Genomic DNA, 22064 nt, shown 5'->3' with positions numbered 1-22064 from the left:
TAACGCAGCATAATTAACCTTCATCCGGGAAAAGTCCGAGCTGTCGTTTGTGCAGTCTTATGCGTGTATCCTTGTAATTACTGTATTGTTTTGCTCTATAAGTCGTCGTTTTTTGCATAATTTGCATGCCCTGCAACTTATACGCCAAAGCGACTTATTTATGGATTTTTTCCCATATTTATAAACTAATTTTTGGCTGAGATATGACTGTTTTCATTAATTCTCACTGAAAATATTGACCATTACCATTTTCAGCTGCTAGATGGCACTCGAGTAGTATGGCATGCTGTTGCGTCATGTAATAGGTAAAAGTGGCTATTAATGACACAATCGGCTTGTTATAGTCTGCCGCCTTCGTCCAGCTTGCCTGGAACAACGTTCAAATCATATTAATTTTGCTGCGCCGCCTCAGCGAAATGCAGCTGATTTGACCATTAAAGTTCTTTTATTAAGTAAGTGTCGATTTTTGGCACAACACCGGCCCACGTTTCCAGGATGTCAGCGGTGAAGCGTAATAGATGCAACTCATAATGGCAAAGTGACGTATTCATGTTTTTTCTAACTTTATTAGACATATTTGGACTGATGCGGCTTATAAGGTCGTGCAACATGTACGGCAGAAAATACAGTACGCCATGAGGGGCGGAAGTGATCGACTTCAGATGGGGCTGCTGGAGGTATTATTTTGGACAAAATAAGAGCGTATAAAAATTGAGCGTGTCATTCTATTTGTAGCTAATCTGAGTGTCTGTCTTCATGTGGAAATGTAAAATGTCTAAATGTTCAAATCTGTGTGTAAGTGTGTGTTTATGTCCCCGTGGACCTAATCAGGTATCAGATACCTTTTGTTTTGGGAGGCCATTGATGGATGAAATCTTTATCTGTGCTATTGATCAGGCGGGTGCAGGTCCTAAACTGTCTGTCGAGCTGCCTGCCTGCTCCGGCTCTAACAAGATTGCCAGGGCCGAGTATATCAGTTAACATTTAATCAATGGCAGCTTAAGACACTGGGGCTAAGGGAAAGAAGCCCACTGCTTCAGCCCCCTGCCCCAAACCATTACTCGGGATTGAAGCCGAGCAATATGTAGGTGCATGAGGGAGCTCCAGATGATTACAAGGGATTGGGTCTGGTTGATCACATGTCTTCAGGGGACAGAAGTGTGTACATGCGTGTGTTTGTACCTCAGAGTTTACAGGCGCACAGACGTTGGTTTGTCAATACATGCTAATAATAATGATAAAAACAACCTCGAGGGGATGATATGTCGTTAATTGCCAGGGCTGATCCGACGTAAATGGGAAAACTAAATGAACTGAGCGATGTATTAAAAAAAATGCTGTCCAAATCAAGCGAAAGCTTAAATTTAAACACTCCTCTGCAGAAAATGCTCTAAAACACACACTGCAGTGGAAAGATGTGACATATCAGGCAATGCATGATTTCTTTTTTTCTGCCTCGCTTGCAAAAAGCCCCCTGATGGTAAAAATGCAAAAGAGGAGACTCAGCAAAAAAGAAATATGATCAAATAGGCTTTTTCCCTTTGCTTTTTATTTTTACCATCAGTTCATCTAGCAGTAAATGAAACCACATCAGATCGGAAAGGAAGAACCTTCCTCGCCCTAACTTTTATTTTATTTTTTATCATACCACTCATGCCAACATCATCGTTACCATCAAATCTCATGTTGTGAGAATTAGACACGTTATTTCAGCATATGCCCGTTTAATGTTAGTGTTTGCAAATTTCCAAAGGAGTTGAACGATGTCTGAGTTCGTCAGGGTGTTTCTCTGATGGGGGAAGCCCCTCTTACGTTCCTGTCTTTTGTCCAAAGCCGAGGAGATTCCCACCACCTAAAAAATCAATGTGTGAGAGAGCATATGTGCGCCCGTGTGTGTGTGTGTGTCAAGGTTTTGTAAGACAAATCTCTCCAGCGTGTGCCGCTTTAGTGCTATTGAACCAAGCTTCGATCACTCGGCCACTGTGAATAATGCAAGGGAGACTACTGCTCACTTACAGAACAGGATGCTCGAGTGTGTGTGTGTGTGTTGCGTGTGCACGTGTGGGTGTGACAGGACGGTCCTTTTTCCCTCTTGCAAATGCAACAGGGCAGCTCTTCGATGTTCTTCCACTTGGCCCTCTTAATCTCATGTCAGATACAGGAACTCCCACATTGATACAGTGGCTCGGAGAGTGTGTGCATGTGAGTGTGCACGCTGGAGGCTTCTACAGTAGACAGGAAGAGCTTAACTCAAGCGGACAGCTCAGGCCTGCACTTTGACACACCCTGACTCATTAAATACAGTCGGCACATGGCAGAATATTGCCATTTTAAAAATAAGACAATTAAATATGAAGTCAAGGAAGCATCACTTACACGCACACGCACGGGATCTAGGTGAACACACTCGTTTTCATATCCCCGGGTATATGAAGCAGAGACATTAATAATCACAACGTTACAGAGTAATTAAAGTGATTTCAAGTGATGAGTGTGTACATGTGGGTTTGAGTGTGCTGTTTTTCGTTAATTAAGCTGAATGATGTGATGTGACACAAACCGTACGTGAGCTTTAATGGTGTCCTATACTTGACGTGGCTGGAGGGGACAACAGTTGATGGGGCTATATGGATAGACAACACACATACACACAGATAAAACAAATACAGCAGTTCATTGGCCCTGCCTAAGAGAAGCATCTCTTTTTTCGACATAATTATCTGTGTCATCACTTATGAGGCAATTAAACAAACATCAGTTCCTATTTCCTCCCCCTCCGTCTCTCCTCTCTTCTGGTTCTGCATCACTCCTCTTCCCTGCCATCTGTTCCAATCTCTGCTCTTCAAGACCATATTTCTTCTCCTCTTCCCTCTTCTTGTCTCCGCTCCTGTGCGACTTCAGACAAGGTTTCAATTTCAGTATGCTGATTGTCTCATTGCCGACTCCATGCATGTGTAATACTTACTGGCACTCTTGGGACCGACAATACACACCACAGAATGCCTATTTCACTCCAAATGTTTCTGGTGAGTGTGTGTCCGTGTTTATGTGCGTGTTCAAAGGGGTGATGAGGGTGTAAAATGCCTATTACACCGAGAGTCTGGGCTCTCTTACTCTGAAGAGAATTCTCTGGTGCCTAAAGAGCAGAAAATTGCAATGCTCCTCTTCCTCACTCCCCATTAACCCGCTTCTGAAACAAAGGCCTGACCAAGATGTGTGCATGTGTGTGGAGTGCGTACATCTGCCCATTAGACCCGTGCACCATCATTGGTAAAGCTCCTTGCAGGTCTGACAAAGAATATATACCATCATGATGTACCTTTTGTTCTTGCCTTTATATTCTCTCATCTGTCATAAAGGCTATTTATTCCATATCTTACCTTCTCTCCATTTCTTTTCCCCCTTCGGTTCAGTCAACTAAATTGGGAAAAATCCATATTTTTATGCCCTTAAATGAACTTGTCTCGTTTTTTCCTCTTAATTCCTTCCATCCTTAAAAAGCAAAGGAAGATAGCAACTCATGAACAGCTTCAAGATGACTAAAGCAACGGGCATATTTGTCTAATTTGCACAAAGACACCCACATCAAAGCCAAAATCAAGATCTATGCTCATTCAGTAGATTTTTATCAGTCTATCCATTTCTTGTTCTTTTTTTTTTTCCATCCCAGCATCCTTTTTTCTCTCTGTCACATTCCTCTTTCTCCCTCTCTATTTTCAGAGCGTTATTAGGACATGATAAAAGCAAAAAGGATGTCATGACACAGGACCCCCTGTTAGCATTAGGAGTTAGGTGGAAAAAAAAAAAAAACGAACGAGAGAACGTGGGGGAAGGAAAAAAAAAAGATGAAAGAGATTTGTCTGGAAATGATTGCTCACAAGGCAATGAGTCTCGGCTTTAATCTCACACAGTGTGCTCAAATTTCCTATTAGGGAGATGAAGAAAAGAAGCGAGAGGGAGATGGGTCGTACTCGGATAGGTGAGGAGGTGAAACTTGGCATGTCTCTCAGGGTTTTTCTTTCATTTCTTTCTCTTTTGGACAGGCAAGACATACATTTCCCTTAGTCTGGAAAGAGAGGCCGTGTCCTGAATGTTTCTTTTTTTTAACATGTGCTGCCTTGCTGTTAGGCCATTAGTCTGCTGTAAGTAAACAATGGAGAGGCACAGCTATTGCTACTGAAACCCTGGAGGGTCATACACGCACACACAGAAAAACACACACTCGCACACACAAGCCTCTGACAGCTGCTGTTACTGCAAAGCTTCCTTTGGTTAGCGACGATTAGCCTTAGCCTATAGGTAATCAATAGCTGCTATCAATTCCATACCTCCTATTGATGGATGAGGTTAAGTATTCAAAGAGGAGAGTGAGGAGGAAAGGAGATGGGTTTTAACTCTACAACTGGTCTGATAACAGTACAGCTGCTTTTCTTCTTCTGAATGTGTAGCACAGAGGCTTCTTTGAATGTTCAATCTGTGAATTGTATCATTGCTGTCTGAGATTAGTGGCTGCTTGGACCCAGTGAGCGTATTGCCTGGTTACCGTGGCTCCGGCTCCACACAACCCTCCTCCCATCACTGGATTGTTTGTCTTAATGCTGTGTGACATGGCCCATTGTTTTGTCCATCTGTGGTTAAGAGTCAATGGACAGGGGGTGTATGAAGGGATAGGGGGAGCGAAAAGAATGGAGGTGAGGGAGATGAAAATAAAGGAGAGGAACGTAGGGGGGTTGCAGTGAATAAAAGGAAAGAAAAACAAGACGGGAACAACAGCTAAGAGGTGACGAAATATATATATATATATATAAAAAAAGAGAGAAAGGTCAAAAAGAACCTGCAAGTACAGAAAAACGTGTGTGGATTTCAATATGGTGCAAAGTCTTTCTTTAGCAGGAGCGCTCCAGAGGCTTTCAGCTCCATATGGAGTGGGGCCTTGAGCGTTTTGTGATATCACCAATGTAAAAGACATTATGGCTCCATGACGCCAGTCCTCCCTTCAAAGGGTTAAGTCATATTTAGTATGCGTCCTCAGAGTTCTATGGCTTTGTATTGTAAATAAGTCTAATGTGGCATTGGTCAGGTATGCTAATTCAGATAATCAGTGCAATTTTTGCAAATTATAACTGTCAGTGTGGTGGGCACAGAACCTTGGCGGAAAACATGAGGGAACAATTTAGCTCGGGTAATACCCCTTCACCAAAGAGCTGCTCTACACTAAAAGGAAAACAATCGGCCTGGGCCCATACCGCCCCGACACACCATTTCAAAAATAGTTTATGGTGAATGAAGCTCTTTTTTCTGAGGTACAAGTCAGGCCACTGCCTCTTTTTTTCTATATACACACACAGACCACAAAGTAATTATAATTTGCTTGGATGGAATTATTCAAAAAGTGACCACATATTTTACTCCCACTGCCACAGAGAATATGGTTTTGGGAAATTTTGGGGTAAATTGCTACTTGACGAAAATATAATGACACACATATATGAACGAGTCTCGTTTTGATTTGACATCTTTTCAAATTCAGCGCATTGTCTCTAACTAATTGAACTGAGTTTTAACTTTACAAAAACTGAGTTTAATCCCTTCAGTCTCATCAGAGTGGATCTCTGCAGGAACCATACTCATGTTAAGCAGATGAAATAACATTCCAAGGTTTTTATTATGGGAGGAATGAGTCCCATCTGACTAGAGACTGTGAACTTTTACAGATTGGATGTATTTTCTTGATACACAGTAAATGACAAAGGTCAAATAAAATAATTATCCAATCTTCTATATGAAACTAAAACATTATTCATTTGCCACCTTTGAATTACTAAGAAAAGTTATTAACACGCCCACGAGACAACATCATAATAAACAACAAGCAGCTGGTCTCATCCTCTTTAGGTGGACCTGAAAAACAAATGGCCGCCTCTGTGCTAACTCCGGCGGTTAGTTAGTTCTGGGAGTGTGTTGTATCATTTCTCTCACTCCACTGGGTATCCATGAATGTTTATGTAATGGCCACAAATTACTGAGACAAACCCTGGAAATAGACTTCTGTCTGAGGGGAGACCTTGCCCAGACAGAAAAAAGAAGAGAACCACTGGAATGGCGTAACCACCTCCACCACCCAGAGGACAAAAAAAAAAAAAAAAAAACATTAAAAAAGGATAAAACGAAGAAATGAAAGTGAGGGAAGAGGAGAAAAAAAAAAACGTATCAAGCCAAAGGATTTTTGGAGTCATCGCCACAAACAAACATCTTTCCAACGAATGACTGAATGTTTTTGATGTTGGTGGCAATTTAGCTTAGTAAGCATTCAGCTTTGGGTTGGGAATATCTGCAAGCTTAGAAACAAGTATCTTTTTTCTTTTCTGTGCCTATACTGCCGGCTGACCAACATCTTATCAGGACTATGGCCTATCTGGACGTGCTTCATGGACAAATCTCACCATCTTGACGTCAAATCACATGTAATGTGTTATAAATGTACTTCCTGGTAGAGATGATTGATGTCTTAAATCGTGTTCTGATAGGACAAGATGTGAAGAGATCTTTTTTGTAATACCACTATCCATCCTCATGGCCTTTTACCTTTTTCTATCTAAAAAAAGTATTCTGATAAAGGATAAGAGGCCACGCTCCTGTAGCAGCAGCAGCAACGTGCACTCCACCCATCTTTCAGAGGACTGTACGAACAATCTCACTGTATTTCTGTACCATGATAATAAAGCTTATTCTGATTCATATTCCATCACTTCCTGCTGGATGAACACAAGCGTCCACATTTCTGCATGCCTACATCCTCACACAAGCAAGGGGATAATAAGAGTGCATTAGCTTCTGTTTTTAGCCTACAGCTGCTATGTAAATGGTTAGCACAGCTACAGTAATTTGACAAGGACCAAAAATGTCCCAGAGCCTTATCACTCAGAGAAAACAAAAAGGATTTGGAACACACACACACACACCGACACACGATAAAAGTGTTGTTGGTCTCTAAGTCAGAAGAGGTCTTTTGTTTAAAAGGGGGATTCAGACAAAGAGGGTCCTCTCCCTGCCTCTTTAATGCATGTCGGGTGGTGGTGGGTGGAGTGGTGTGGTATGGAGGGATGGAGATGCGTGGATGGTGGGGTGGTGGAGTATAGATGACAGGCTGGGCTCTCAGAAATAATTACCTCCATAAGATCCCATCTCGCTTCCTTTCTTTTTGTGTGTGAGGGAGAGAGGGAACACAGAAGGAGATGAAAAAGATGACAGAAAGTATGCAGAAAAGGCCCCATGTTTCTGCTTGGCCTGACTTGTGTGTCGTTTTACACATGATGGAGCGCAGGGCTAATGGGCGAGGATACACTCGTGCACACGCACCTCATCACAATGTGCTTCGTGACTTAAATGGTCCGATGGTTGAGAACACGTCGGCAACAGAAGAATCACAAACAAACAACTTCAGAGACTCTAGAAAATTCCAGCTGAACATTTTTTTTTAATTATGAAACTGATGATGACTCATTGTCATATTTTTTGGCTTAAATTTAACCCAAAAGCTCCATTTAGACCTGTGGTTCCCAACCGTGGTCCTTGAGGAACACCATCCTGCATGTTTTAGTTGTTTCCCTGCTTTGACACACCTGATTTGAATGAATAGGTGCTTAACAGGCTTTGGTAGAACTTGAAGAAGTAATACAATCACTGAATCAGGTGTGTTGGAGCAAGGAAACATAACAAAACATGCAGGGTGGTGTTCCTCAAGGAGTATGGTTGGGAACCACTGATTTAGACAACCCTCAATTCAACATGACATCCAAATCCTTCACGCTGAGAGGGAATTCATTCATACTTGTTTTTATAATGCACTTTGGCATTTTTGTGAATATGATTTCTGTTAGTTATAACTGCACACAAAGAGGAGTTCATCACAAAAATGAGAACACACAGTAGGCTTTTTGTTTGCGAGGGACACTGATGAAAAACACCATTGTGTAAAGTTGTTTTTGCTAAGTGTGCACATGGATAAGCACATCCAGTGCACTCATATCACAGCTGTTTACCTAAAGATGCGAAAATACACCAATAGTTTTAGATTAGCAAACACAAGCCCTGGCAATCACACGATGCAGCAAAAGTGTTGCTCCTGTCTTTGTCGAAAACATTTTTCACCCTTGCAGCGTGTCTCTGCAACACTGTACCCTTAATTGGGCCATAAAATCTGCATCCAAATTGTTTAATGAAAGCCATTCACATGTACATAAAGTCCAGAGCATTAGAACTCTTATTCCCAAATGAGCCTATAATTATCTGGCATGGATCCAAGTCCCAGGCTTTAAGAGAAAGATACCGGTCAGCACTTAAATTAATCTTTTTCATACCAGTCTCTAATGAACAGAAAGTGCTCGAGTCAGGAGTTGTAGCCCCAGAAAACTAACAGCCCACATATACACAGAGTGTTCCTAAACCGGAGATCGGCTGAAAATGTTGCCAACTATAGAACCTTTTCCAGCCGTTAAAACAGTTACATCATCTATCACTAGAACGTTCAGCAGCTAAAACGTCGCTTTTTTTGTTCCTCGTAGCAACAGTCTATTCTGTGTGCATGCTTACAGAAAGCTCAGGTTACCATATCAACAATAAGCAAACAAAAGAAACCATTCTGCTTACTCCCAAACTGTTGAAATATTACACTGTATACACAATTTGCTTTCAGTATTTGAATCAAGCTCCACTTCCTACACCTGCAAACTTTCATGCAACAGGGAAATGACTGATTGCAAAATGTTGTTTAGTAAAAACGTATACCAAGGAGGTAAAAAAAAAAACAACAGAGTAGCTCAACATTTTAGAAACTGTCAGCATCCGTTTAAGCTTTGCACACGCTTCTTAATAGAAATCCACCATGTGGCATCAAACAAAGGCCCGAAAAGCTATAGTGTTTTTTTTTTTAAACTGGAACGTTTAACAAAGGTGTATTGCTTTTGACACATTTCAAACTTGCTAGTGGTCGCAAGCTTGCGGTGTAAAAAGAGAATGAGAGAGGGAAACTGGCTAGAAGTTTGTGTTTCGAATTTAAAAAAAAATCAAACATGAGCAGGGATGAGAGGGGAACGCAGGACAAAAAAGGAAAGAGCGAGAGAGATTGGGATGAGGCGATGGTAAAATGTAAGGTAATGATTTATCTAAGCATGCTTGTCTACTGGACCCCAACTCTCACTGAAACTTTGATCCACGTGTAATTGAAACCAAACTTTCACCGGCATCTTCTTTAGTTTAGCATGGGGAGTTCTCCTCTTGGTGTTTGTGTATGTGGGTTGTATTTTGTACATGTTCCTAAGCTCTTAGTCTCCATCTGTTTTGGGAGCGTATGTACAGGACCCTTTAGGGAATCGGAGAACACACGAAACACACATACACACATGTGTGAGAGTAGCGCGTAATGCTTTGCTGGAGAACTGTTGGAAATGTGTTACCCCCCCTGCTGCACTAACACCACACCCCACTCCACCCGCTCCCCCAGGTCAAGCAAAGCAAAAGCAAGTTAAGCGCTCATTTTCTCCCAGCAGCATTAACATAGGGATGACTAAATAATGGACCCTGACTCTCCGTCTTCTGGTTTAAATTAAAGCACAGCCCCCTCCCCTTACACCCTGCAACTCCTCACCAACCTTCCAACCCCTACTCAAAGAAAAACGATTAATCTTTTTCCCTTTTTTTTTTTTTGTCTCTGAATGTTTTACAGTTCTGTTACACTTATTAGCTGCTGGCAGGACGGAGACTCTTAAATGAAAGCCAAATTGCTTTGGTCATGAGAAAGGAAATGAAAGCTCACTCCGGGGAGAGACTGTGTAGCCATAGCATACATGAGAGTGCGTGTTTGTGAAGAACATATATGTGTGTGGGGGGGCGTAGGTGTAGGTGTAGGCCTTTCATTGTGAGATCCTCCCAAGGTGAAATTTCATGAGCTGACTGCTTGCTGGCCTGGGATGTCCCTGTGCACGGGGCGGTGTGTGCTTGTGTGTTGCAGATATAAGTGCGGCAGCTTAATGAGAACAGTATGCTCGTTTTGGGGAGATTAGGAGGAATGGACGGGCCTGTGTTGAGAGACGGGACGTGGACATGAAGGCCCGAGGAAGGAGGAAAAGAAGTTTGGGCCTAAGTATGAAGAAAGAGGGATGGGTGCAACAAGATGGAAGACAGGAGTGGTTAAATGGGTAAACCAAAAAAAACAAAAGAAACACCACAAGTAATATCATTTAGCTAAGGTCAAATGGAAACAAAAAAAAACATTAAATGGCAAGAAAATTTAAAAAGAAGACAAACAAATGTCTTACTGAATAAAAAATGGTGTGTTTTTGTGTATAAACTGATTTTGATGAAATCAGGTCTCTTGTAAATGAGTCCTCGAGGCTCAATGGGATTAACCTGTCTAAATAAAGGTTGCATGGATGAATGAAAGTGCATAGGGTTCACAGAGTTGTCACTCTTGGGAGACTAGTTGATAAAAATGGTCCCTCAAAGTTGCAGAAAAAAACATTTAAGCTACAGTTTCACTGAGTTGAATGTTTGCGATAAAGTGACCACGAAGCCAAGAGTGTTGAGCGTCTGTTCCTTTGAAAATCCTGGCCTTGTGTGTGCACGGCTTCAACGCCGTTTTCATGGCCATGCACATATTTTGTTGTCTGCCTCATACCAACAATGATTCATTTTGTTCCCATTTCCACAAGTACCCTCACATGTATAATTAAATACACTAAAATGTGCATTTCAAAAGAAAATCCTGGACCATTTTGGCAGATTTGGACCAATTATTTAATAATTAATATCGATCATAAGTTTTGTTTAGATTTGGACATTTGGTCCAGATGTTTTAAGTCTGAGGAGCGCTTCCATGCAGGTGTTAAAATAGAACTGTAACACTCTTGAGATGAGTTGGAGATGCCCAAAATGACTTAGTAACTATTTTTAATTGTAAATGGACTGTACTTATATAGAACCTTTCTATCTTATCAAGACACTCAAAGCTCTTTACAACAATCTGTGCCTCATTTACCCATTCATACAGCTCTATACTAGATCTCTACAAAGCTAATTGAACAAATAATTCTAAAGAGACTAATCACAGCTTTATCACGTTCAAACACCGATGGGACACACATCAGAGGCTATGAGGGGTTCAGTGTCTTGCCCAGGGACACTTCAGCATGTGACTGCTGGTGAATTCAAACCCTCATCTCTTTCATTGGAGGACGACTGCTCTTAACCACTCAGCCACAGCCGCCCCTAACACCTTTAAGAAAAAGGTAAACACAAAATTTAAAAAAATATATATTTAAAACTCAAGCGACAGGACTGAATGCCTCTTGGACTCACAGGGGAAAGTTGTGAATCTTGCAAAAGTTGCAGGAGACTCCGCCGTGAATGTCATTCACCAACTACTACAAACTTTAAAATATAAAAGACCTGGCATGCTGTAGCGCGACATGTAGCTTGTTTTCTCACCAGAATATCCATTTTGTGTCACATTTCTTCAGGTATTTTTCAACCTATACAGTTAAATTGCCATCATTCTTCTTTTTTACTGATAACGATATGGAACAGCATTGCAACTATGAGTATCCACGAGTGCAAGTTTGAAATGAAACTGCAATAAGAAGCGCAGCAACATAAAATGTCAACCAGTGGCCTGTCGCTGCTAGTATGTGGGTCAAAGTAGAAAAATAATGAAGGTACAAATATTGATACACTGTGTATTTTGCCCTTAAACCATAAAATAGCAAACAAATTCTAATTAAAAACAAGCAGAGCATTGCAAAGGAGGTTGAAAAAGCCCATACCTGAACTGCTGGGACACTCCTTGACATGAAACAGCTCATGGAGGCTCAGTCCATCGTCATCCCCTCCCAGGCCTTGCTGGTGCATTTGTAGTTTTCTCAGCCCCTCGTTCTGCTGGTGGCGGGCTGAACGGGCATGCTGCACCAGGTTGAGGCGGGCTTTGGTGGAGTAGTCACACAAAGTGCAGTGGTAGACGCATGACTCTTGGCTGTAGGTGCTGTCCAGCTTTTGCAAGTACTGTGGAACCAAGAAGATTATATATTAGCATTGGGATTAGTTGTATTTACAGGTTATATGTTAAAATGGCAGCAGTTGTCTCCCACGTTTGCTTTAGTATTATCTTTTTATTCTTTAAAATTGTCACAATAAATTGCACCTCTGGAAACTTTCCTTCTAGTCTGTTTTCAGCAGAATCACAAAACAGCAACACTACTTTTCTAGTTTCATTCTTTGAGACTGTTTTCTACAATACAGTAGTCCCTCGCTACTTCGCAGTTCGTTTATCGCAGACTCGCTCTATCGTGGTTTTTCAAAATAAGAGTGGACATGACACAGAATTGTCTGACTGATGGACGAGCGGCACAATCGGCATGGAATTTTTATTTAAAATAAATTATTTTTGAATTATTTAGCACCTGATGCACATACTGCAGGATAAACTTCCTGCTGCAGCTGATCAGTGTGCAGAGCGGAGAAGTGGGCGTGGCCAAGAGCGCTTGCAGGTGGCTGAGAGCAGAGGAGGCAGGGAGCTGAAATCATGACATTTTGTGATCTTTTAGAGCATTTAAAGTTTAGAAACATTGTTTAGAATATTGCAAGAGTGTGGGAAGGGTTTAAAACGCCTTTATATATATATATATATATATATATATATATTCCTACTTTGCGGTTTTTCACTTATCGCGGGTCTTCAGAGTACGGATCCCCCGTGATAAACAATGTACATTAAGGCTCATGCTCAATAATCCAGGTAAAAAAATCCAACAATGTTCAATCAGTTCATCTGGACAGTTTCTTCTTTTTTTTTTTTTTTTTTGCTGAGAGAGGTTTCACCCTCCATCCGAAGGGCTTCATCAGTCTGAGAAGTCCCAAACAAACTTTCTTCCCCACTAAGCAGTAGACTCTTACAGTGGACCAACCAGTCCACTGGGGTTCTACAATAGTTTTGTGGACTTTTCCTCAGGAACGTTGAAGGAAAAGGTTCTTTGAAACTAAATTGACATACTTCAAAAATACCTAAACTATAGAAGGATGTAGATACATGGACTGTACTTATATAGCGCCTTTCTATCTTATTTCAAGATACTCAAAACGCTTTACACTACAATCTGTGTCCTCATTTACCCATTCATACATGACTCTACTAGATCTCTACAAAGCTTATTGAACAAATCATTCTAAAGAGACTAATCAGAGCTTTTTACATCACATTCATACACTGATGGGACACACATCAGAGGCTATGAGGGGTTCAGCGTCTTGCCCAGGGACACTTCAGCACGTGACTACTGGTGGACTCGAACCCCCAACTCTCGCATTGGAGGACGACTGCTCTAACCACTCAGCCACAGCCGGATGTAGATGAGCAAATACATATTCCAGAAAAACATGGCGGTATTTTCAATATGCAACAAATGTATCTGTCTTGTTTTCCATCTTGAATGAACTGAATGCAACGATTAAAAACCTGTAAAAAGTCAAACAAAAGGCAAAGTTCAGGTTTCGCCTCTAACTCGCACATTGTCCGGCTCTCCTTATTGTTGGCAGCTGCTGGAGGTTTCTCATTCAACGTGTTCTGCCAGTTGCAAGCCCTTAATTTCCAGTTGCCTCTTTAATGGCATTGCAGCCATGCAAAGCTACCCCCTACCTCTCGTCCCGCCCTCCGTATGTGTAGGTGCACAAACCCACATGCACGCACAGCCCCCATCCCACCTTGCCCTGCTCCTATACACCCAGTCAAGCCGAGCATATCAAGTGTGCTTCTGTTGTCGCTGCCGGGCTAATGAACAATGCACAAAAACAAAAGAGCAGGCCAAGCTTTTATTATCTGATCCTCTGTGGAGGGAGGTGAGTCACACAAAGGAGGAGAGCAAAGCAGGAAGACAGATACACAGAGGTGGATCATGAAGGTTGGCTTCTGCTTTGTTAAGATTTATTCACACTGTTTTGTGAGAAACAGGTGCAGAGGTCTATGCATTAATTAATACCTTACTGTTGTGTGTGTGTGGGTGGGGGGTGGGTGGGGGGGGGACTCTGCCTGTCTCTTACACACTCCTATAGGAAGATATTTCTTTCATGAAGCAATTAAAAGTTAGACAGGTAATATTTTCTTGTTCTTGCATCATTTTATAGAGAGCAAGAAAAGAGCAGGGGAAAAAAAAAATGTATGTGCAGGAAATGTGTGCATGGGGTGGGAGGAGTGAAGTGCAGGTGTGTGAGCCCCCCCCCCCCCCCCAACCCTCTCTTCCCTCTTCCTCCTTTGACAAACAGGGATTAGCAACATAGCTACAGCCGCTAACACATCTTTTCTCTGTGTCTTTCCTTCTTTCTTTCTTTTGTAGGAAAATCTTGCAAAGTTTTTTCTCACGAGACGGTGGGACGTCCCCTCGCAGTCAGAGGCCCTTTCAGATGTCTTAAGTTTTAATTAAGTTGGAGTTGTCAGAAGAAAGCTCCCCTAGTCCAGAGCTCAGGGCCATTAATTACAGCTATCTTTGTTTCTCTGTGAAAGGAGGCCTCCCTTGCTCTTTCACTCTTTCTTTGCTTCTTTTCTTCCGTCCCCTCCCTCCCTCAGGAAAACGAGACTGCCGAGTCTTTTCTGTGGAAACCACACACGTGTGCTACGGAAGCAAACATGCATTTATCTCTTGCCGAAACCAGAATGTTGGAATGTTTTTGTTTTTTAATCAGATCTTAAATGTTTCTAATCGCAGGTGATCAGAGTTGCGTTACCTAATGTGGACTCCGTGGTGTCAGATATCCACTATAAAACGGTGCAACAACAATGGGACTGCAACTTGCATTCTGCGCATTCAGAATTTGCATCTGTCAGGGCCTTCCCCCATAATATTATTTTACAATCATTCAAACATAATGTGAGACATTTTCAAATCTGAATAAAAAGGAAAGCTGCTCTTTTATTTTGTTTCCAAACAACAGTCTTCAGGATCACTTTGTAAAAGTAATAACTGCCCATTTAATTGGAGGACAAAGAAAAAAAAAGTTAATTTTGTGAATGAGAGCTTGTTCATCATCGAAGCAGAATATTGCCATGACAGTCAAGACCCACCGATTGTTCATAGTTGTTTTTTATAGCATTACCGTAAAAAAAGATTTGCTCTGCATTAAAATTATCATTTTTATATAAATCAGTTGTGGCCTCGATACCACACATTCCTCAACGTCCCAGCTTATGTCTTAATGTTTTTAGGATATGGGGCTTCAGCTGGGAGCAGCTGAATGATATATTTTGGGGTTGAACTGGGCTGCCAGATAGGTTTAGGCTTAATATTAATTCTCCCCCCATCAGCACATTCCAGAGGGTTTGTTTAAGACCAAAACTAGAGGCTGTGTGTCGCTCTCTGCTTCTCTGCGGGCCTGAAACGCATGTGGCCTGGTGATCACAAGCCAGAACATCCATGATTTATGAACTTTTAAAGGAGCACTTTGACTCATGCCAGGCGTGGGCTGTGTAATGCATATTCAAACACACAAACATACTGTTCCTGCTCCTGGGTTTGCGCTGTTGTGTGTGTCTGCTCGCAATATGTGTGTGTAATTTATGCCACGGCAACACTGTCGGTCTGGGAAACGTGCATCTATACGGAGCGTCTTTGTGTGCTCGTGTGGCAAAAAAAAAAAAAGGCCCGTCCTTGTCAATATGGCACTTTTCCAGATTGCCTGGTGGTTAATTGTTGGGGATTAGTGTCTGGCAAACAACCAAATAAGCGAACACTCCCTGTGGGCCAATGAAGATCAGCTAAACAGCCCTCCCTGGGTGGACCTAAACATGGCGCAGATGGCTCGAGATGTTGGAAGAGGTGGCTGCACTTCACCGTATGAATGAAATACAAATTACAACTCTCATGACTTCCTGTTTACACATCAAAAGCACATGTCAGCCTTCAATGAAGTACACGCACAAACATGCATGCACACTCTGGGACTTGCATGTGGATCGGGGAGGGGAGCCAGTGTGACAGGTAAAGGAAGCTCCCCTGTGTTGGATGCTGCTGCGTGTGTCTGTTTTGCGTGTGCATGACAGAGGACTGCATTCATTATGCAGAATGAGATGTTTACAAAACACCTTTCGTGCACAGATATACACAAACGGCGTGCAAACACCTCCCCTCCACGCACACTCGGGGTTTGTGGGGAGAGTTGCCGCAGTGCCGTCTCAAATTCATTTGTTCTATCTGGGGTGACAAAGCTGCCTCATTAGCTGAATTCTTAATAACCCGAGCCAAAAGAAATCTTTTCACAACTTCTTTTATCTCCCTGTGCGCATGAGAGTTTGTGTGTGTGAGTAAAATTTCACTCCATCTTTTGTGTTTGGTTTATTCGCATTGGTAATTCCAACTCTTCATTTTACCTCATAAGTATATTTTTGTGTCAGCCTATAATTTCAAATGTTTTTTTTTTTTTTTTTGTGTGTGTTTTTTTTTGGTCTCTGCCGGTGCTTGTGATTTGTTCACTCGTATCGTAAAAATATGTTTAAAGCGGCAGTGGGGTTGCATTTTCTTCCATAAACCAAATGACAAATTAGCGCATTCAGTACAAACATGACTCTTTCCTGTCATTAAGTGTGGAACCAGGCAGCTAATGAATACATACTGAAGTAAGAACGCTCCGCAACAGCAGCTGCGTCTTAATAACCACTGTGAACGTGTCTATGTCAGAGCGTGTGCGCACACGTTTTACATGTTGAAAACCAGCGCACGCGTTCACTTCTGCTGTTTCAGTTTGCTCTAAGCGCAAACGGGCATGCAAATGTATCGCCGCACGACGTGGAAATTAAAACCACTTTATGCACTTTCATCAGCGTTGTAAAGAGGAGCAGGAGGCTTGTTGTTGAGTGTACCTTCTTTCAGAAACGTCACCAGCTTCCGATGGCATCCCCAGGGCCCCCAGGGGCCATCAGAGACAAAAACAGCCCCACTTGGCCCAGCACACTACAAAAGCATGCATTGTTCCTTGAAAGTATTTTAAACACATACCAGTGCTGCCTGGAAGGCTGCCAAGTGTAGAATTCCATCAGAGCTACCACCTCCCTAACACATGTTACTGCTAACCACCACTCAGCCCCAAGACATAGATGTAACACAAGATCGCTGCCAGTGGATTAGCTGGCAGACTGCGCTGCTGAAAAAAAAAAAAAAGTGCTGAGGGCCCAGGTATGTGCCACCTTGCTTCTGCAGATAAAGAAGTGACTTGAGCGTTTTTAGATAGTTTCAGTGCCACACAAGAACAAAAACACGTGAAGCTGCAATAAAACAAAAAAACGACTGAAACTCAAAGTTTTCTTAGTTTACTGCTACAAGGCTGCGCGCTAAAAATAGAAAATAAACAAACTATTCCAACATCTTTATAATAACAAGACCAATCATAATTCCCCGACTGTTTCTCTCCAACCTTTCATAAGTGCAGGGAAAACATATTTCCTACGGGTTAATTACTTCTCCTAGTACTCTCAGCGTCAGCAATCAGTGTATGACCACAATCCTGTGGTCTGTCCACTGGCTGCAAAACTTGTGAGCATAGCCTAGGTCACTCTGTGACAATAATGATAAGTCAAGAAATATATTGAAATATTCCATCTTTTTTCTACTCGGCTTTTTAAAACTCTATTTATTGCTTCTTTGCGATTATTTTGATAAATAACTTTCTTTGCAGAATAAAATATAGTGATAGGTTGTCTTTGTACATTGAAAGTAATGTGAGTCTTCAGGCCACTTAATGGTCTTGGCTTTTATTTTTCTGACTCCCACACACGCATGCACATACAGTCGGCCGCACACACTCGCAGAACTGACGTACGATAAGAATCGTTGGCTTTCGGGGTAAAAGCCATTCTGGAGTCCACAGTTTTCTGACCTCTAGACTTTCTCTCGGCTAAATTAGTGGATTTCTGTCTTTGCCTCTGTCTCTTTTGCTCAAACAAACACATACATTCACGCAGCAAATCCATAAAGAAACTAAGAAATATTAATAACAACAATGATTACCGTATTTTACTGTCTAGTATTTCATATAAATAAATAAATAAATAAATATATATATATATATATATATATATATATATATGATATTTTAAACCCTTCCCACACTCTTGCAATATTCTAAACAATGTTTTTAAACTCTAAAAGCTTTAAAAGAGCACAGAAAGTCATGGTTTCAGCTCGCTGCCTCCTCTCAGCTACGGCTGCACTCGGCGCTCTCGGCCACGCCCACTTCTCCGCAGCAGAACGGAGATCACAGAGGAGGACGGAGGAGGGAGGAGGAGCTGCAGGAGGACCTTCCTCCTGCAGTGTGTGCTGAACAAAGGTACAGCAGTTGCTAAATAATTAAAAAATAATAATAATTTTAAATAAAAATGACATGCCGATTGTGCAGCTCATCCATCAATCAGCCAATTGTGTGTCATGTCGACTCTTATTTTGAAAAACCGTGCTATAGCGAGTCCGCGAAAAACGAACGGCAAAGTAGCGAGGGACTACTGTATATATAAATACATAATATAATCTATTGCTTCTGGTCTTAATCTATAAATGTCTAGGAACTATTTTGTATAGGCATCAAAGAAATTATATTGTTTGGGCCAAGAAACTGAAAATTAAATTAAATTAATATTAAATTATTGTAGTAGAGCATATTAAATAGACACCTAAACAGAATATTCTTACTTATTTGTGCATGTGTTCAAATGGTGCTTTACAAGTCCCAAAAGTCATTGCACCTCCATCATTTCATGAAAAAGCATCAGTATTTACATTAGCATTAGCTTTGGACAGCATGGCTCAGCCACTTACTCCCTATTAGCCACCTTGACCTGAGCTCATTAGGGTCTAAAAGCCTGTGCTTGTCTCCATTGTCGCCGAGTGAGACTGACCAGATCTCCTCTTTTTCCTGCATCATCTTTCCTTTGAGATTGTATTTTCTCACAGCAAACCAGAGGTCATAAAATACAAGGAACAAGACGACGAAAATGCTAACATGCTCCTCAGATTAGATTCTGTACCACTCAGCCAAAGAAGAGGCAATGGTGAAATCAAGTACATTATTTAAGGTAAGAAAATAAAGTTGTTTTTTTTTATAAATTTAAACATCTTTCTTGTACAGATGTTTAAAATATTCACGGTTAGGAATAATAAACACAGTTTATTAGAAAAAAAAAAACAGGGACAAAAGCAAAAACCAAAAGTAGCTCGAGTTTATTGGCTGAATTGAAATTGTGCTCAACTAAACCTTGAGGGAAGAAATTGGAAAAAAAAAATGGTGCAGATTGCCAAGATTGTTTTTCTTTGCTCTTTTTGTTGAAGCTAAGATGTGCCCATTAGAAAGAGTAAAGTGAAAACTAAGAAAGTAAGCATGCATCGAAAAAAAATCAAGTGATAGATATAAACATACTCAAATCAGGAATATCTACGACAAGAAGAATGAAAGAACAAGAGATGGAAAGACAGAAGCAATGATAGTGAAGAATCTAGACGAGCATAGCTGGGTTCAAATCACTAATTACACATTCCTGAGCTGGTGAAGGGGAGTATTGTTTTCCAGTTAGCCCCTTCCCTGTCGCATGGTTTTACTTAGCACAAAACAAAAGGTGCAGGGAACAAAACACAAGCCTAATACCAGGGCCTGCTAATGACAGAGAAATGGGAGACATTATCCCTGTGGTGGATCCTCGTGAGAAAATGGCTGATGATGACTGGACAAAGGGAGTTCATTTTGAAAGTCACAAAATGGCAGACTTTGTGCTTCTTCCTTTATGAGTTGCATGTAAATAGGTGTTGTATACAATGCCTTGCATGATAGATGAGCCAATGCACACACAATTTACCCATAACTATAACTGCATTCCATTGAAATATGTATAAAATGAAAGGTAATTCAATTTTTGCCAATAAAAAAAACATAATTTCAACTCATTTGCTTCACACACTTTATCATACTTATCTAAAATAAGACATTTAAGGGCTCATTCTGAGAAAGCAGTGTGACAATGTAGTTTTTGGCATGGACATGCTTTGTGTAAGCATATACTGTATGTGAGCACACGTTGGAGTGCTACATTTGCCAGGGAGAGCACAATGAAAGCACCTCTTCAGCAGAGCTGGTTTGCATATTGCCACAGGAAATCAAATGCCTTGTAGTTGACCTACAGGCTGGCACACTTGATCGCTCTCTGTACAAAAACAGCCACCCGTCTTACTCTGCTTTACTCCCCCGCATCAAACCTCAAACATTTAAGTCTGTAACTTACGGAACACGCACAGAAAACATTTATGGAATTGTTACGTAAACGAAGGCAGACGCACATTCAACAGAACCTACAATGTTCAGTCAAGTCCCATAAAACCCTAAATGAGGAGCTGTTCCAGCAACACAGAAAACCCTACTGTTATTTACAAGTGCCATTGGAGGGGGTAAGCTGATAGTGACGGCAATATTGGGCAGAGTCGCCCGGCTGGTAGTGTTTGCCCAGGCCTCAGCCGTCTAAAGGAAGGATATTGTTTTGCCCTGAAAAAGCTTCAGCCGCAGTCCGCATACCAGCGTCCACTCAACATACCAATGGGCTCTTTGAAGATTACTCAAATGTTTGCCTTTGTCCCCCGCCTCCATCTGTCTCTACTCCTCGTCCTAACCTACACTCTAGACGAAATGAGGAAAAGACGAGAAAGGACTGACTAGGAGAAGAAATCTGGCCTATATCTTCAGAAAACATGAGGAAATCAATACCACGCTCAGCTGCCCTTCAATTCCAAATGTTCCTGTAAGTGAAGGGCAACTAATGAAAGATTTCACTGAGCTCCGATGACCACCGCGGTAAATCTAAACATAAACAAAGGAAAATGGTGATCTACGCATGCTAAAGCAAGTTTTCTATTAGCTGGCTGATGAAATATGACGTGGTTTTTAACAATCCACTTTCTGTTATAATGCATGTAAACCCCACGACTAGAATTGACTAAAATATTTCTAGAGGGTTAATTGAACTAAATGTGTTGAAAACTCAGGACCCACTCACCCCCACACAAACCACATTAATCCTGAACAAGTAAGTGGGCTTTCTATCAGGTCTATTTCAAAGCATTAGGGATTACCTCGCAGAAACTAAGCTGCTTGAACTCACAGGAGGTCAGCGGTATTGTGCTGCCGCAAAGATGGAAGGCCTGTGGTAGAGATGGATAGACAGCAGGACAGGTCAGTTTCCCTTTCTGCAACTCTCAGGCAACATCTCTAATTTGGTCTCCTTCTTTTCTCACTCTTTTCATCCCTGTCCCTCTCTTTTACCATATAATCGAATATCTCCCACTACTTATCTATTCACTGAGCACCTAATGGTTAAAATCAATTACAGCTGGTATGCTGAAATGCTGAATACTGGTACACATGCTGATAATGACACACAGAGAGTGTGAGACGGCAAGAAAAGGCCAGAAAGAGAGTGACTTGGGATTGTTCCAAGGGAGTAGCGCAATTACCTCCAATCGATTGATTATTGATTTGGAGAAGCGTTGAGGAGTATTTCAGTTCAACTTTGTCCATATCAATATCTTGATAGAATAATACGAGGGGTAAGCAGGGTAGTGCTATCCAAATAAGACTCTAAAGCTACAATAACATTTCAAACTACCAAACTGAGGGATTTTAGGACGACTGTCATACAAACTAAACACCCATTTTAATGCCAAGTGATCTCAAAGTAAAATCTAATTAGCTTTCAAGAAAAAAAATCATCTGATCTTGCTGCCATGTGATCTGTGTGAAGCTGGTGTGATCAAATCGATGGTACAAACGTTGAGACAACATGCCCCGAGAGATTGTATTTGAGCTGAACGTGCTTACTTTGATTATTCTTTTTTCTATCAATGTTATCTTTGTCCCAAAAGATGATCAAACCTCAAAAAAGAAGGGACATAGTAGTTGGAGAGAGATCCAGAAGAAGGAAGTGTGCATTTTGGTCAGTATTGTGAATGAAGTGAAGGGGGAGGGTTTAGGTTAGGAGAGGTGGGGGACGGGGGGAGACA

The 22064-nt window shown here is 41.4% G+C and overlaps 1 protein-coding gene across 2 annotated transcripts in view; it reads right to left on the bottom strand.

Moving 5' to 3' along the window:
- The window catches only part of zfhx4 (zinc finger homeobox 4), a 96422-nt gene that overhangs the window by 36776 nt on the left and 37582 nt on the right, over positions 1–22064 (bottom strand). For both annotated transcript variants that reach the window (XM_037693811.1, XM_037693810.1), the window contains exon 6: positions 11820–12054. In XM_037693811.1, coding sequence (XP_037549739.1) covers positions 11820–12054 — 235 coding nt within the window. The remainder of the gene's footprint in view (positions 1–11819; positions 12055–22064) is intronic.

Source organism: Nematolebias whitei, chromosome 20, assembly GCF_014905685.2.
Source record: "Nematolebias whitei isolate Nwh7 chromosome 20, NemWhi1, whole genome shotgun sequence".
In the NCBI taxonomy this organism is placed as follows: Eukaryota; Metazoa; Chordata; class Actinopteri; order Cyprinodontiformes; family Rivulidae; genus Nematolebias; species Nematolebias whitei.
This window is presented reverse-complemented; position numbering and strand designations above follow the sequence as displayed.